The 15061-nt window shown below is 35.4% G+C and overlaps 2 protein-coding genes across 5 annotated transcripts; one reads left to right on the forward strand and one right to left on the reverse strand.

Annotated features, from left to right (window-relative positions):
• Positions 1-144: 144 nt before the first annotated feature.
• On the reverse strand, positions 145-922 carry ATPsynG (ATP synthase, subunit G). The gene is made up of 3 exons (XM_089842841.1): positions 767-922; positions 430-590; positions 145-358 (listed from the first exon to the last, which is right to left on the reverse strand). The coding sequence occupies exons 1-3, from the start codon at positions 816-818 to the stop codon at positions 260-262; spliced, it is 312 nt and encodes a 103-aa protein (XP_089698967.1). The 5' UTR covers positions 819-922; the 3' UTR covers positions 145-259.
• Positions 923-1139: 217 nt separating this feature from the next.
• Positions 1140-14590, forward strand: Tbc1d8-9 (TBC1 domain family member 8/9). Of its 4 annotated transcripts, XM_089842838.1 has the most exons (23): positions 1140-1421; positions 1502-1595; positions 1659-1822; positions 1890-1967; positions 2703-2885; positions 2971-3104; positions 3202-3267; positions 6899-6975; positions 7043-7301; positions 7365-7496; positions 8544-8632; positions 8699-8857; positions 8952-9060; positions 9129-9821; positions 9899-10006; positions 10091-10201; positions 10258-10449; positions 10514-10679; positions 11846-12187; positions 12248-12333; positions 12931-13021; positions 13094-13491; positions 13553-14590. In XM_089842838.1, exons 2-22 carry the CDS (start codon positions 1552-1554, stop codon positions 13465-13467), a joined length of 3657 nt encoding a protein of 1218 aa, XP_089698964.1. In that variant the 5' UTR covers positions 1140-1421; positions 1502-1551; the 3' UTR covers positions 13468-13491; positions 13553-14590. The 4 variants fall into 4 exon arrangements, with proteins under 4 accessions (XP_089698964.1, XP_089698963.1, XP_089698965.1 ...); XM_089842837.1 differs by having other exon boundaries at positions 13094-14590; XM_089842839.1 differs by having other exon boundaries at positions 7371-7496; positions 13094-14590.
• The last annotated feature ends 471 nt before the right edge of the window (positions 14591-15061 follow it).

The raw sequence follows: 15061 nt of genomic DNA on the forward strand, positions 1-15061 counted from the left end.
AATGTTGTTGTAGGGTTAATATTCCCAAACGTTGGTAAGCCCATTCATTCAGCAAATCAAAACGTTATTCGTTATTTACACTTATTTAATTTATTATGCTTAATTATTAGGCTTAGATATGCAAATTATTTGAAATGCAAAACAATGTGTCAAGTACAATTTTTATTTTAAATAAATTTTACATAGACTAATTATTTAGAGGATGGTCATTACATAACAAAGGTTGCGCTATTATTTAACCCCCAAATTTGAAAATGGTTTAAACTTGGTAACCAATTAGACTTCTTTTGCCAATGCATTCTCCAACAAAGAACCACATAATGACTTCAGTACCAACTAAAGTGCTAAGCCACGCTTCCTGTATTTGAATTATAATTAATACGCATTAATTTAATCAATAACTAGATAATAATTATCAAATATACTAACCTTAACACTCATTTTTTTCCAAGCACCAGTCCTAGCGGAATGCATGAGTTTTCCAAAGCCTTGCATTACTTGAGGGAACTCAGCAGGTGTTGGGGGAACCAATTCGACTTTGGCGTACTTCAAAAAGGTGGCCAACTTGGGTTTGGAACTCTCGATGGTGTCTATAAACGGTAATTTAAAATATTACAATAATATTTTTGAATAATTGGTGGGGAATCCGAATCCGGGAGGTTAAAGCAAAGGCTTAAGGCCATTCTTTACAAAGTGTTTAACATCGCTGTAAGTAATTAAGCTACTGAAAATAACAAAGGTTATTTAATAATTATAAACAAATTACTTTTAATTAAAATTGGAAGTTTAGTTCCAAGGGATGAAATTGCTTTGGCCATTTTAATCAAATTTGGAGGTGATCTTTCGCTCGCCACGAAGGTTATCGAATAAGGTCGAAAGCAGACGACGTTAAATTAAAGAGCGAAGTGCGGAGTCAACATAGACCAAGTTAAGAAATAATTCCTTATTTTAGGTAATCATTTTATGCTCACTAATAGACTATGTGTAAAATTGGAAAATAATAAGTACTAGTTTTTATATCTTTGGTCCTTCTTATAGTTGGTTCAATGTTCTAATTATTATCTTTTAACTGAAAACCCACCGTCTTAGGGAATTAATTCTATACTTGGGTGATATCAACTCGATTGATGAACTTTGTTTGACCCTGAGAAAAAAAAGAAAACAAAGGGGCCGTCCGTGAATGTTAACTTAAACGACGCATTTTGTCATTTTGTACTGAACTATAATCTTCTTTGTCTTGATTGTAGTTTTAATTGATTAGATTATGTTTAAAATACCCCATATATCTTGAAGAAGTAAACTAAACAAGTTCCGAGGTTCAAATTTGAGAGAAATACGTCGTTCAAATAGCATTGTTCCACTGTCAAAACAAACGTTAAATGTGGTGGAGTGTTTCTTGTGCAACTTCATTTTTTTCAGAGGTAATTAGTGCTACGCATATATATGATATTAATTAATTTAATTTGGCATAAAAATTAAATTAGACTTTATAATAATATAGAATATGAATAATATCCTACTATTCTTGTGATAAATAATTGAGATTGCAAGATGTGGGTTAAACCTCAAGAAGTCCTTTTAGCAAATGCCTTATGGTTAGTTACCATACCATTAAAGTTAAGTTTTGTTAAGTGGTTAATATTACGCCATATCTTAAGGGTGACGGAAAGAGCCAACCCATATTTCGTGTCTCAAAAAAGAAAGGGTCATGGGACAAAGGGTTTATCATCTTTGCTTGTGGGTACTTTAGACACTGTATTTGATAGCAAACCTCCGCCATTTAGAATATTACATCAAGCACCTGGTTGTGAAGTTAGTTATGGTGAGTTTTAAGGTTGTTTATGACATCAGAAACATATATAAGTTGAGGAATTATCTTTTTTAAACAGTTATCGCTTGTGGAATGACAAGAAATGAAGTTTTTGAACATTGGGAATGGTTAGAACAAAATGTACTTAGAACTCTAGGTATGATTACTTGCTCAAAATGTGTAGAGTTAAAGGGAGGGTGAAGTGGAAAATCAAGTGATTTTTTTTATCGATTCGTCTACTAATTATAAGACCAACCTGCATAGTGAAACATTTACACCAGGAAATACCAACTCCGAATGATTTTAAAATTCAAATTAGGTTCAGATTTTAAGGATAATTTTAAAGAAGGACCTCCGACCAATCGCGTAACGCCTTGCCTTTTTGTTAAAAAAATTCCCGTGGCACGCTCCGTGTTGAATGAAATTTATCACGAGATTTGATAAAATTTGCGCGTGATGTCACAATCGTGGCGCGAGACATGGAGAGTGCCACGAGAATTTTTTTTAATGGAAGGCAGGGCGTTACGCGATTGGTCGGCAGTCCTTGTTTAAAATTATCCTTAAAATCTGAACCTAATTTGAATTTTAAAATCATTCGGAGTTGGTATTTCCTTAATGTTTGACTATGCAGACTGGTCTTATAATTAGTAGAAGAATCGATAAAAAATCACTTGATTTTCCATTTCACCCTCCATTTAAGGTGGAATTCATAAACGTCGGACGCAACGCAATTTAGTACAGGCAAAGGCAGGGCGTCGTGCGCAAAAAGCAGACGTCAGCGCACGACGCCCTGCCTTTGCCTGTACTAAATTACGTTGCGTCTGACGTTTATGAATTCCACCTTTAATTAATTGAGTTGGTTGTTAAAAAGCTAGGTTACATTACATTTCAGGTTCATTTGATTCCACCGAAGAAATTACTAGCTTTGTATTTTGTAAAATTGAGAGTTTATTAGCGCAAAATAATTGCGACATTCTTTGTCATATTACTGACGATGATTCTAAGGATTACAAAGCTGCTGTGGCCAAATTTATCAAGCTCTTTGGAATGCCTGAACAAGAAAGACTTGTTAATTGTAAGAATTATTAATTAGTAAAGCTTTAGAAGAATGTAATGAGTAATTAAGTAATTAAGTATGTCTCTCTCTTTTTCCAAAAAAGATTACTCTTGTAGTTATTGGAAAAATAGATTGCCTCGACAAGGCTGGATTTATTTGAGTGTAAATCATCTTTGCTTTTATTCATACATCTTTGGGAAAGAGATAAAGCTCATAATACGTTGGGTTGATGTTATGGTAAGATTTTAAACGTACAAAATAAGGAGAGAGAGAGAGGAAGAATATAAGAGTGTTTAAATTTAAATTTAAATTTTATTTTACTTTAATTTATTAGCATTTGGAAAAGAGCAACAATGTTTTATTTCCTGAGAGTATTTGTATCTCTACCAGAGAAAAAGATGTAGGCCTAATATAGTTTTTAATCTCTGACAGGGTTCATACAAACCTGGAAAACCTCAGGGAAAACCTGGAAAAATCAGGGAAATAAATAGTTAACAAAAATCTTATGGAAAATTCAGGGAGATTTCGAATTTTTAAGTAAAATTCAGGGAAATCAGGGAAATTTGCGTCAAACAGGGGCCGAGTATTTAAGCAAAACGTAAACAAACACCCCCCCCTCCATAGGAATTGCATTACACTAAATTCTGGAGGCTCGTAACTCTGGTTATATTAGAGATACGGGGATGTCCTTTGAGTATATTATAGTCCAATTTGTCCCCCATCCAACCATACTAAAAACTTAGGGCTACGACAAACAGGGGCCGAGTAATTAAGCAAAACGTAAACAAACAACCCTCCATAGGAATAGCATTTGACCCAACTTTGGAGGCTCGTAACTCTGGTTATATTAGAGATACGGGGATGTCCTTTGAGTATGTTATAGTCCAATTTGTCCCTCATCCAACCATACTAAAAACTTAGGGCTACGACAAACAGGGGCCGAGTAATTAAGCAAAACGTAAACAAACAACCCTCCATAGGAATAGCATTTGACCCAACTTTGGAGGCTCGTAACTCTGGTTATATTAGAGATACGGGGATGTCCTTTGAGTATATTATAGTCCAATTTGTCCCCCATCCAACCATACTAAAAACTTAGGGCTACGACAAACAGGGGCCGAGTAATTAAGCAAAACGTAAACAAACAACCCTCCATAGGAATAGCATTTGACCCAACTTTGGAGGCTCGTAACTCTGGTTATATTAGAGATACGGGGATGTCCTTTGAGTATGTTATAGTCCAATTTGTCCCTCATCCAACCATACTAAAAACTTAGGGCTACGACAAACAGGGGCCGAGTAATTAAGCAAAACGTAAACAAACAACCCTCCATAGGAATAGCATTTGACCCAACTTTGGAGGCTCGTAACTCTGGTTATATTAGAGATACGGGGATGTCCTTTGAGTATGTTATAGTCCAATTTGTCCCTCATCCAACCATACAAAAAACTTAGGGCTACGACAAACAGGGGCCGAGTAATTAAGCAAAACGTAAACAAACAACCCTCCATAGGAATAGCATTTGACCCAACTTTGGAGGCTCGTAACTCTGGTTATATTAGAGATACGGGGATGTCCTTTGAGTATGTTATAGTCCAATTTGTCCCTCATCCAACCATACAAAAAACTTAGGGCTACGACAAACAGGGGCCGAGTAATTAAGCAAAACGTAAACAAACAACCCTCCATAGGAATAGCATTTGACCCAACTTTGGAGGCTCGTAACTCTGGTTATATTAGAGATACGGGGATGTGCTTTGAGTATGTTATAGTCCAATTTGTCCCTCATCCAACCATACTAAAAACTTAGGGCTACGACAAACAGGGGCCGAGTAATTAAGCAAAACGTAAACAAACAACCCCCCCCCTCCATAGGAATAGCATTACACTAAACTTTGGAGGCTCATAACTCTGTTTCTACTAGAGATACGGGGATGCCCTTTGAGTATGTTATAGTCCAATTTGTCCCCCATCCAACCATACTAAAAACGTAGGGCTACGACAAACAGGGGCCGAGTAATTGAGCAAAACGTAAACAAACAACCCTCCATAGGAATAGCATTTGACCCAACTTTGGAGGCTCGTAACTCTGGTTATATTAGAGATACGGGGATGTCCTTTGAGTATGTTATAGTCCAATTTGTCCCCCATCCAACCATACTAAAAACTTAGGGCTACGACAAACAGGGCCCGAGTAATTAAGCAAAAACGTAAACAAACAACCCTCCATAGGAATAGCATTTGACCCAACTTTGGAGGCTCGTAACTCTGGTTATATTAGAGATACGGGGATGTCCTTTGAGTATGTTATAGTCCAATTTGTCCCTCATCCAACCATACTAAAAACTTAGGGCTACGACAAACAGGGGCCGAGTAATTAAGCAAAACGTAAACAAACAACCCTCCATAGGAATAGCATTTGACCCAACTTTGGAGGCTCGTAACTCTGGTTATATTAGAGATGCGGGGATGTCCTTTGAGTATGTTATAGTCCAATTTGTCCCTCATCCAACCATACAAAAAACTTAGGGCTACGACAAACAGGGGCCGAGTAATTAAGCAAAACGTAAACAAACAACCCTCCATAGGAATAGCATTTGACCCAACTTTGGAGGCTCGTAACTCTGGTTATATTAGAGATACGGGGATGTCCTTTGAGTATGTTATAGTCCAATTTGTCCCTCATCCAACCATACAAAAAACTTAGGGCTACGACAAACAGGGGCCGAGTAATTAAGCAAAACGTAAACAAACAACCCTCCATAGGAATAGCATTTGACCCAACTTTGGAGGCTCGTAACTCTGGTTATATTAGAGATACGGGGATGTCCTTTGAGTATGTTATAGTCCAATTTGTCCCTCATCCAACCATACTAAAAACTTAGGGCTACGACAAACAGGGGCCGAGTAATTAAGCAAAACGTAAACAAACAACCCTCCATAGGAATAGCATTTGACCCAACTTTGGAGGCTCGTAACTCTGGTTATATTAGAGATGCGGGGATGTCCTTTGAGTATGTTATAGTCCAATTTGTCCCTCATCCAACCATACTAAAAACTTAGGGCTACGACAAACAGGGGCCGAGTAATTAAGCAAAACGTAAACAAACAACCCTCCATAGGAATAGCATTTGACCCAACTTTGGAGGCTCGTAACTCTGGTTATATTAGAGATGCGGGGATGTCCTTTGAGTATGTTATAGTCCAATTTGTCCCTCATCCAACCATACAAAAAACTTAGGGCTACGACAAACAGGGGCCGAGTAATTAAGCAAAACGTAAACAAACAACCCTCCATAGGAATAGCATTTGACCCAACTTTGGAGGCTCGTAACTCTGGTTATATTAGAGATACGGGGATGTCCTTTGAGTATGTTATAGTCCAATTTGTCCCCCATCCAACCATACTAAAAACGTAGGGCTACGACAAACAGGGGCCGAGAAATTGAGCAAAACGTAAACAAACAACCCTCCATAGGAATAGCATTTGACCCAACTTTGGAGGCTCGTAACTCTGGTTATATTAGAGATGCGGGGATGTCCTTTGAGTATGTTATAGTCCAATTTGTCCCTCATCCAACCATACAAAAAACTTAGGGCTACGACAAACAGGGGCCGAGTAATTAAGCAAAACGTAAACAAACAACCCCCCCCCTCCATAGGAATAGCATTACACTAAACTTTGGAGGCTCATAACTCTGTTTCTACTAGAGATACGGGGATGTCCTTTGAGTATGTTATAGTCCAATTTGTCCCCCATCCAACCATACTATAAACTTAGGGCTACGACAAACAGGGGCCGAGTAATTGAGCAAAACGTAAACAAACAACCCCCCTCCATAGGAATAGCATTACACTAAACTTTGGATGGAGGCTCGTAACTCTGGAAAATTCAGGGAAGTATATGGGGAAAAACCTAGAAATCTCAGGGAAATTTGTTTTCCAAAAGTTGTATGAACCCTGCCCGTCTGATATGAACAAGACCACAATTAAATTAAATTAAATTTCGTATTATTAACATTATTTTTAGTATTATTTTGCAATGTTCTTAAAAATATCTGAAACAATCACTTTAATGGAGCAATTAGCGAATTTGGCAATGAGACAGTGGGTTTCACTTTGAACTTAATTACATTAATACAGCATTAATTAACTATAATTAATACTAATCTAGATTAATATGCGAAGAGCCTTTTCAAGCTGATAAAACTTTAGCCAGAAAATCGAGCAAAAATGTCCCTAAGAAACCATCTTATTTAAAACGTGATTTGGATGCCAGAGCTCACAGTGAAGCTTACAGGAACACTTTTAGATTACCATTTGATGAGAAATTGGATGGATCTACGGAATGCACTCTATGGACTCCTTATAATAAACGTCATGTTTGGGGAAAGCTTTATATTTCTTGCAATTATGTTTGTTTCGAAGCTAGGGTAAGATATTGGCTTTTGGTTCGTTATTAGATTAGATTTATTTTAGGTATAATAAGTTTTCAGTATAAGGAATTGCAGGTGAAGGAGTTGGTTTCCGTTGTCATTCCTTTAAGAGATGTTGCTCTTGTAGAAAGAGTTGAGAATGGAAATAATCCCATTATGGATTCATCCATGATACTAACAACCAAGAGCAAAGTAATATAAGAGTTTAAAAAGGGAAAGTTCGTGTAACATAACATTATACCTTAAAAGTTAAAACCATGGATAAAGAATGCGCGTGCGGAAATTTGTTTTCACGCTATAGGATCGGCAACTCCCTATCTCGAGCGACAGCTTATTCTGTATATACTCTGTTACAACATCGGTTATCAGCACGCGCAAACCTAGGTCTCTATGTAACCTAGCTTTGCGCGTGCTGACAAGAGGCTAAAAAACTTCGGGATATTTTAAACGATTTTAAATCCTGAAGATCCTGAAGTGTTTTGTCTCTTGTCAGCACGCGCAAGGCTAGATTACATAGAGACCTAGGTTTGCGGGTGCTGACAACCGATGTTGTAACAGAGTATATACAGAATAGGCTGTCGTTCGAGATAGGGAGTTGCCGATCCTATAACGTGAAAACAAATTTCCTCACGCGCATTCTTTATCCATGAATAAACTTTAAGAGAAAGACCTTTTTCTAAATATGAAAGGAAAAATAATATTAAATATAGAAATAAATGATCTCTTATTACAAATGATAATTAGCATTTAATTAGTCTTAAAACAATCAAGGACTACTGATAGTGCCATCCGCCATTTGTTTAGTGGCGTCTGCTAGCCAGAACCCCTTACCCCTATGGGATTGGTTGAATTCTCACAGGCTGAGAGAGAGGTAGGGGTGAGGGGTTCTGGCTAGCAGACGCTACTGAACCAATGGCGGATGGCGCAGTAGTCCTCAATTGTTTTTAAGACTAATTAAATGCTAATTTATTGTAATAAGAGATCATTTATTTATTTTTTTACAATATTTTTTATTTTATATTTAGAAAATAGGCTGTTCTTTTAAGGTATAATGTTATGTTACCTGAGCTTTTCCTTTAAAACGACCCCAAAAAATGGGGACATAAATCATTTTTTGCTTAGATTAAATTTATTTTATTGAGTTAAATCTAAGCATCTAATGTATGGCCGCCATTTTGGGGTAACTTTTCTTAAGCAAAACTAAACCCTATTTAATTTATGCATGTAATATTTGAGCAGGTAAACTTCCTATTCTCTCAATTAAGTGACCGACAATTTATCTTATGTAAAATAAGTGATTTTTTGGCTAAAGTACCTGAATTTCATAAGTAATTACTAGTTTCCTAGTTTAACTTGAGTTTAAACAATTTAATGTTTAATTTTAATCATATTAGTGAATGGGAAAGTTACTTAGAAGAAAACAAACACGTGATTGAACAATTTCAACCTCCATTAATGAATCTCTTTCAAATACCTGATATTTCCACCGATGTTTTAGCCCGAGAAGAAGCTAAAATAAATATGTGGAATATTCATTTTGCCGAATATGGAAAGTGAGATGATAATTAGGCTTAGCTTAAAATTTGTTAAATAGACTTGGTATGGTACAAAAAAATGATGTAATTAACTAATTACTTTAAACTCCAGGGGAATTCCAACTTATCGTACCCATAAAGCTCGTGAATTAGTTTTAAAGGGCATTCCAGATAAATTACGCGGTGAATTATGGATGTTATATTCCGGAGCGTGCAATGAAGTACCTCTCTTAATTATAATATTCAGCTTTAATTACGGTTTAGAGCGACTAATGTTAATGTTTCTCAGATGGAAACAAAGAAGGGTTATTACGCTCACGCTGTTGCCAAAAGTCTGAGTCTTCCTGGTATAGCTGCTGATGAAATTGAACGTGATCTTCATCGTTCCCTACCCGAACATCCTGCCTTTCAATCCGAATTGGGTATCGGAGCTTTGAGAAGAGTTTTAAGAGCCTACGCCTTCCGTAACCCGAGTATTGGATATTGTCAAGCCATGAACATCGTTACTTCAGTTTTACTGTTGTACGCCTCTGAAGAAGAAGCCTTTTGGCTTTTAGTAGCTCTTTGCGAACGTCTTTTACCTGATTATTACAATACCAAAGTTGTTGGCGCCCTAATTGATCAGGGAGTACTGGAAGAATTGGCCAAAGAATATCTCCCTGACTTGTACAACAAATTGGAGGAATTGGGCGTACTGTCCATGATATCGCTTTCGTGGTTTTTGACCATCTTCCTTTCAGTCATGCCTTTTGAATCGGCAGTTAATATTGTTGATTGTTTCTTCTACGACGGAGCTAAAGTTGTTTTTCAAGTAGCCCTTTCCGTTTTGGAAAAGAATCGACAAGCTTTACTTGATTGTAAAGACGATGGTGAAGCCATGACGGTTTTGTCCTTTTATTTAGAACACATTGTCAATAAAGACGCGACATTGCCTCATATGCTCCACGCAATTTGTAATACCGAACCAACTACCTTAACTCCTGTACGACGATAATAATAATGATTTAACATTAACAGACATCTTCACCACTAATTAATTTAATTTAATTTTTAATTAAGGATGTGGAAGTTGAGGAACTTCTCTATGACGCGTATGCTAAATATAATTTTATAACATCGGCCTTAATTGAGAAGTTAAGATTAAGGAATAGAATGAAAGTAGTTCAAGTACGATCAATATACTTCAATTAGTTTTAATATATAGGCTAGCTAATTTAATTTAATTTAATTTAATTAATCTCAATTATTCAGACTTTAGAGGATGTAAATATGAAGAATGTAATTCGTAGTGTCTCTTATGATCCAATTATAAGTAGGAATTACAGTCCAAATGATCTGAAAGAAATGTTTCTGCTTTTAAAGGTATATCAATATCAAGTGTTATAATTTTAATATAAGTGTAATTTTTTTAATTATAGGAAGAGCAATTGAGTCAAAACTATTGGGGAAAGAATGTTGGTAACCCTAACAATCAAGAGAAATATGATTTTTCATTGCCTTTCTACGAACTGTATCGAGTTGATTTCGAATTGTTTCGAGTTTTATTCACATTCCTCTCACCATGGGGTCAAGGTGTTGACCCACACAAAATGGCTTATAGAATATTTACGGTAATTAACATCAATCAACACTGGTCAACTTTATCGGTTTAAAACGTTTAAACTTGATTAACAGTTGTTTGACACCAACAAAGATGGTCAAATTAACTTCAAAGAATTCCTCCAAGCCATCGCTTTGACTACTAAAGCTTCTTTGGAAGATAAACTTAAGTTTTTCTATCTTCTTCATCTGATGGTTGTACCAAAGCACTTTGAAGATAACTACGTTGTTCCATCCAATGGTAAATTACGTTGGTCTTTCTCTCGCGTTTTTACCAGCAATTGAAGTTCTACTTCGTCATTGCGGTCATTTGTCCACTTCAATTTTTGCCTTCGTTTGTCCACTTCAATTTTTGCCTTCGTTTGTCCACTTCAATTTTTGCCTTCGTTTGTCCACTTCAATTTTTGCCTTCGTTTGTCCACTTCAATTTTTGCCTTCGTTTGTCCAATGCAATATGCACCTTCATTTGTCCATTGCAATATGCACCTTCATTTGTCCATTGCAATACGCACCTTCATTTGTCCATTGCAATACGCACCTTCATTTGTCCATTGCAATACGCACCTTCATTTGTCCAATGCAATACGCACCTTCATTTGTCCAATGCAATACGCACCTTCATTTGTCCAATGCAATATGCATCATCATTTGTCCAATGCAATATGCAGCATCATTTGTCCAATGCAATATGCACCTTCATTTGTCCAATGCAATATGCACCTTCATTTGTCCAATGCAATATGCACCTTCATTTGTCCATTGCAATATTTACCTTCAATTCATTTGTCCATTGCAATATTTACCTTTAGTTCATTTGTCCAATGCAATATGCACCTTCATTTGTCCATTGCAATATTTACCTTCAATTCATTTGTCCATTGCAATATTTACCTTTAGTTCATTTGTCCATTGCAATATTTACCTTTAGTTCATTTGTCCATTGCAGTATTTACCTTTAGTTCATTTGTCCATTGCAATATTCACCTTCATTTGTCCATTGCAAAATGCACCTTCATTTGTCCATTGCAAAATGCACCTTCATTTGTCCATTGCAAAATGCACCTTCATTTGTCCATTGCAAAATGCACCTTCATTTGTCCATTGCAAAATGCACCTTCATTTGTCCATTGCAAAATGCACCTTCATTTGTCCATTGCAAAATGCACCTTCATTTGTCCATTGCAAAATGCACCTTCATTTGTCCATTGCAAAATGCACCTTCATTTGTCCATTGCAAAATGCACCTTCATTTGTCCATTGCATTTTTTGCATTATTTGCCTTTATTTGTCCATTGCAATATTTACCTTTAGTTCATTTGTCCATTGCAAAATGCACCTTCATTTGTCCATTACACTTTTTGGATTATATGCCTTCATTTGTCCATTGCAATATTTTCTATTCTTCAGACATGCCTGATGATACCGAAGTTGCTGCCGAAGCTGAAGAATACTTTAGTTCTTCATTTGAAGAAGATTCTCCTTTGAGTAAAGTCACTAATAAGGAACTGTTAGATCTGGTTATCAGCCCTTTTGTTCAAGTTTCAATTTTCGAGTCGATTTTGGCTCAGAATCATTTGACCTCTCAACCAATTGCCTCTTCCTCTGCTCCCTTAACTTCCTCGGGAGGTTTTGGAACTCTGTCCAAGAATTATAACGCCGCGGATTCCGATTCCTGCTCAACCCCACCTGTTATGGTTTCTCATTCTGACTGCGGAGATCTGAATAGCATAAGCAGTACTAATAGCATAGGTAAGACCCTGCAGTTTTCAAAGGGAGAGAAGAGTGGTTGTCAAAATGTTCGTTACTTAGATGACAGTGTGGTCAAAAGTGAACCTAAACCAACTGAAAAGGAGAATAAAGCGAAGGTTTCCAAGACAATTCCAAAAATGACACAAGTACTATTAGTTAAATAGTTAATTAAAGGGAGGGTGAAGTAGAAAATCAAGTGATTTTTTATCGATTCTTCTACTAATTATAAGAGCAGTCTGCATAGTGAAACATTTACACCAGGAAATACCAACTCCGAATGATTTTAAAATTCAAATTAGGTTCAGATTTTAAGGATAATTTTAAAGAAGGTCCTCCGACCAATCGCGTAACGCCTTGCCTTTTTGTTAAAAAAATTCCCGTGGCACGCTCCGTGTTGAATGAAATTTATCACGAGATTTGATAAAATTCGCGCGTGATGTCACAATCGTGGTGCGAGACATGGAACGTGCCACGAGAATTTTGTTAATAAAAAGGCAGGGCGTTGCGTGATTGGTCGGAGGACCTTCTTTAAAATTATCCTTAAAATCTGAGCCTAATTTGAAATAATTTTAAAATCATTCGGAGTTGGTATTTCCTGGTGTAAATGTTTCACTATGCAGACTGGTCTTATAATTAGTAGAAGAATCGATAAAAAAAATCACTTGATTTTCTACTTCACCCTCCCTTTAAACGATAAACAGGGATTTTGTTACTGTAATTTAAGTAACAACATTACTGTTCAGGGTCAATTTGTTGCCTTGTGGAAAAGCCTTTATGATATTTTTATCAATCAACATGGCGAACAAGAAGCTTATCATTCCGTATCAATGATTGGTAAGATTTAACAGGGTTTTCTTCACGGAGAATTAATGGAAAAACGTGTTATTTAACCTTAATTTCGTAAAGGAACAATGCTTTTACAACTGGGTGAAATGGCAAAGGTTCCATCTAAAAAGACTCCCCAGAAAGAAAAGCGTAGAGATTCGAAAGAAACTGATAGTATGCTGTCCTTTGAATTTGTTCCTTCTGAATTAACATCCGAGGAAATAAAATCTTCACCTCCTACTAATGAAACTACTGAAGATTCAATTGAAAATGATAGTTTCGATGATTGGATCATTTCCTTTGAACAATTTCAAGGGTGTATTTATACAGGAGCCGCTCTCGTTTCGTTTTTTGAAAAGTCTTGGAATCACGTTGACGCCATTAACGTCATGAGAAATCGGAGATTAGAAAGATCTTCTAGTCTTTCGTCCAACGTTTCAGTTATCACTGTTTAAAAACAAGCCCTTTTTTACGTAATGGTAATTATAAATGATTTACCTTTAATTATGATGGTTAAAATTTAAAAATTGATTTATCTAGTCGGGGTAAAGCGAATAGAAAAATTCAAAATTGAAATTGACTTTAGTTTAATGGGAAATTTAGTTTAATTTTTTTTTGGGTTAATTTTGAGCTGACTTCGTTACATCGAGGAATTCAACAAAGACAAAGGTTTGTTTGTTTGTTTGATTGATTATAAATTGATATTGATGTGTATAATTGTATATATTATACAACAACGTAACAAGTGTACAAATTATTATATACTTTCATTTCAACGTAATTTTAACATATGAATCTAAATTTCTTAAAATCCGTTTTCCGTTTTTTAAATACAATTTTGTTTTAATCGTTATTTTTTGAATCTAGCAATCTTTACCAGTTAATATTGGGCTAATTCCGTTTATAACTAATAAATAAATAATTAACTCTTTAGATAATGTGTTAATTATGGAATCAATGATATTCTGTATTATTATGAAATTTTTAACGTCTAATTTTTGAAAAAAGAAGTTTTATTATTATATTTTTCTAAAGCGATATATTTACTATTTCTGTTTATGCTAACTTTTTAAAGCCAAGTTGCAACCTTAGAAGGGATATAAATCATCGCGGGAAAGCTGGTTTTTTCTTTAAAATTTACACCCCTTCTAAGCAATAAGGTATTATATAACTAATTTAGGGTGTTTAGCCCACTTTAATACGGATCAAATTTCTTTCTTCTATACTCTTTTTATTTTTCTAGTTAACTATTTTAATGCACATATTCATTTAATTTCTTATCTTAAACAATAGTTTAAAATCCTCCTTAATCACTCTCGTCTCAGTGTAGTTAAATTTTAAATCTTTAAACGTAGAATATATAAAGATAGATATAAAGTATAGAATTTTCTTCGTTTTGGTCCCCTTTTATAAATATTGACGAATTTAGAGGTCAGACTAACAAAAATTAGAAGTAAGAAAAGCATTTTTGTAAAGAAATATTTAAGATGTAATTGTTGAGAAAGTAATAATTATAATAACATTTTCAGGTTTTTAAAAATAAGTGTTAATAAAACAATGTGTTGAATACAAAAAAAAGGTCATGAAAAATCCCAACTTATACTTAAAATATAAGTATAAGTCACGTGGCCTTCAAATACCGCGTCTTTTCTTCTCCGGAGTCACGTGAATAATTTTGGATTCGCGCCAAAATTCAAATTAACATTCGCCACGTGCATTATTTTTGGAAGTAACGCCTATAAGTGTTTTTGATTAAAACTTTAGCTACTATGTTCGTTAGAACACTTCTAGTTTCAAATTTGACCTTTAGTTTGAAAGAATGTAGCGAAAAATCAAATTTTGGCATCCCATCCATACAGAAAAAAAAAACGAACTTTGTCGTCGTACTAATCACCTACTTTTCAACCTTTCTTGATGAAAAACATTCCTACTTTCGAAATTCCCCCGTAAATATCTACTGAAATTAAAGGTCATAACCCCTAGTGACGCCACAAGTATACAATTGCGAGTCCTATAAGTCTACCATCTCCTTTAAAACCGTTCTGTTAT

This window comes from Phalangium opilio, unplaced genomic scaffold, assembly GCF_054372755.1.
Source record: "Phalangium opilio isolate 3A_F unplaced genomic scaffold, DU_Popi_V2 ptg000070l_1, whole genome shotgun sequence".
Lineage (NCBI taxonomy): Eukaryota > Metazoa > Arthropoda > Arachnida > Opiliones > Phalangiidae > Phalangium > Phalangium opilio.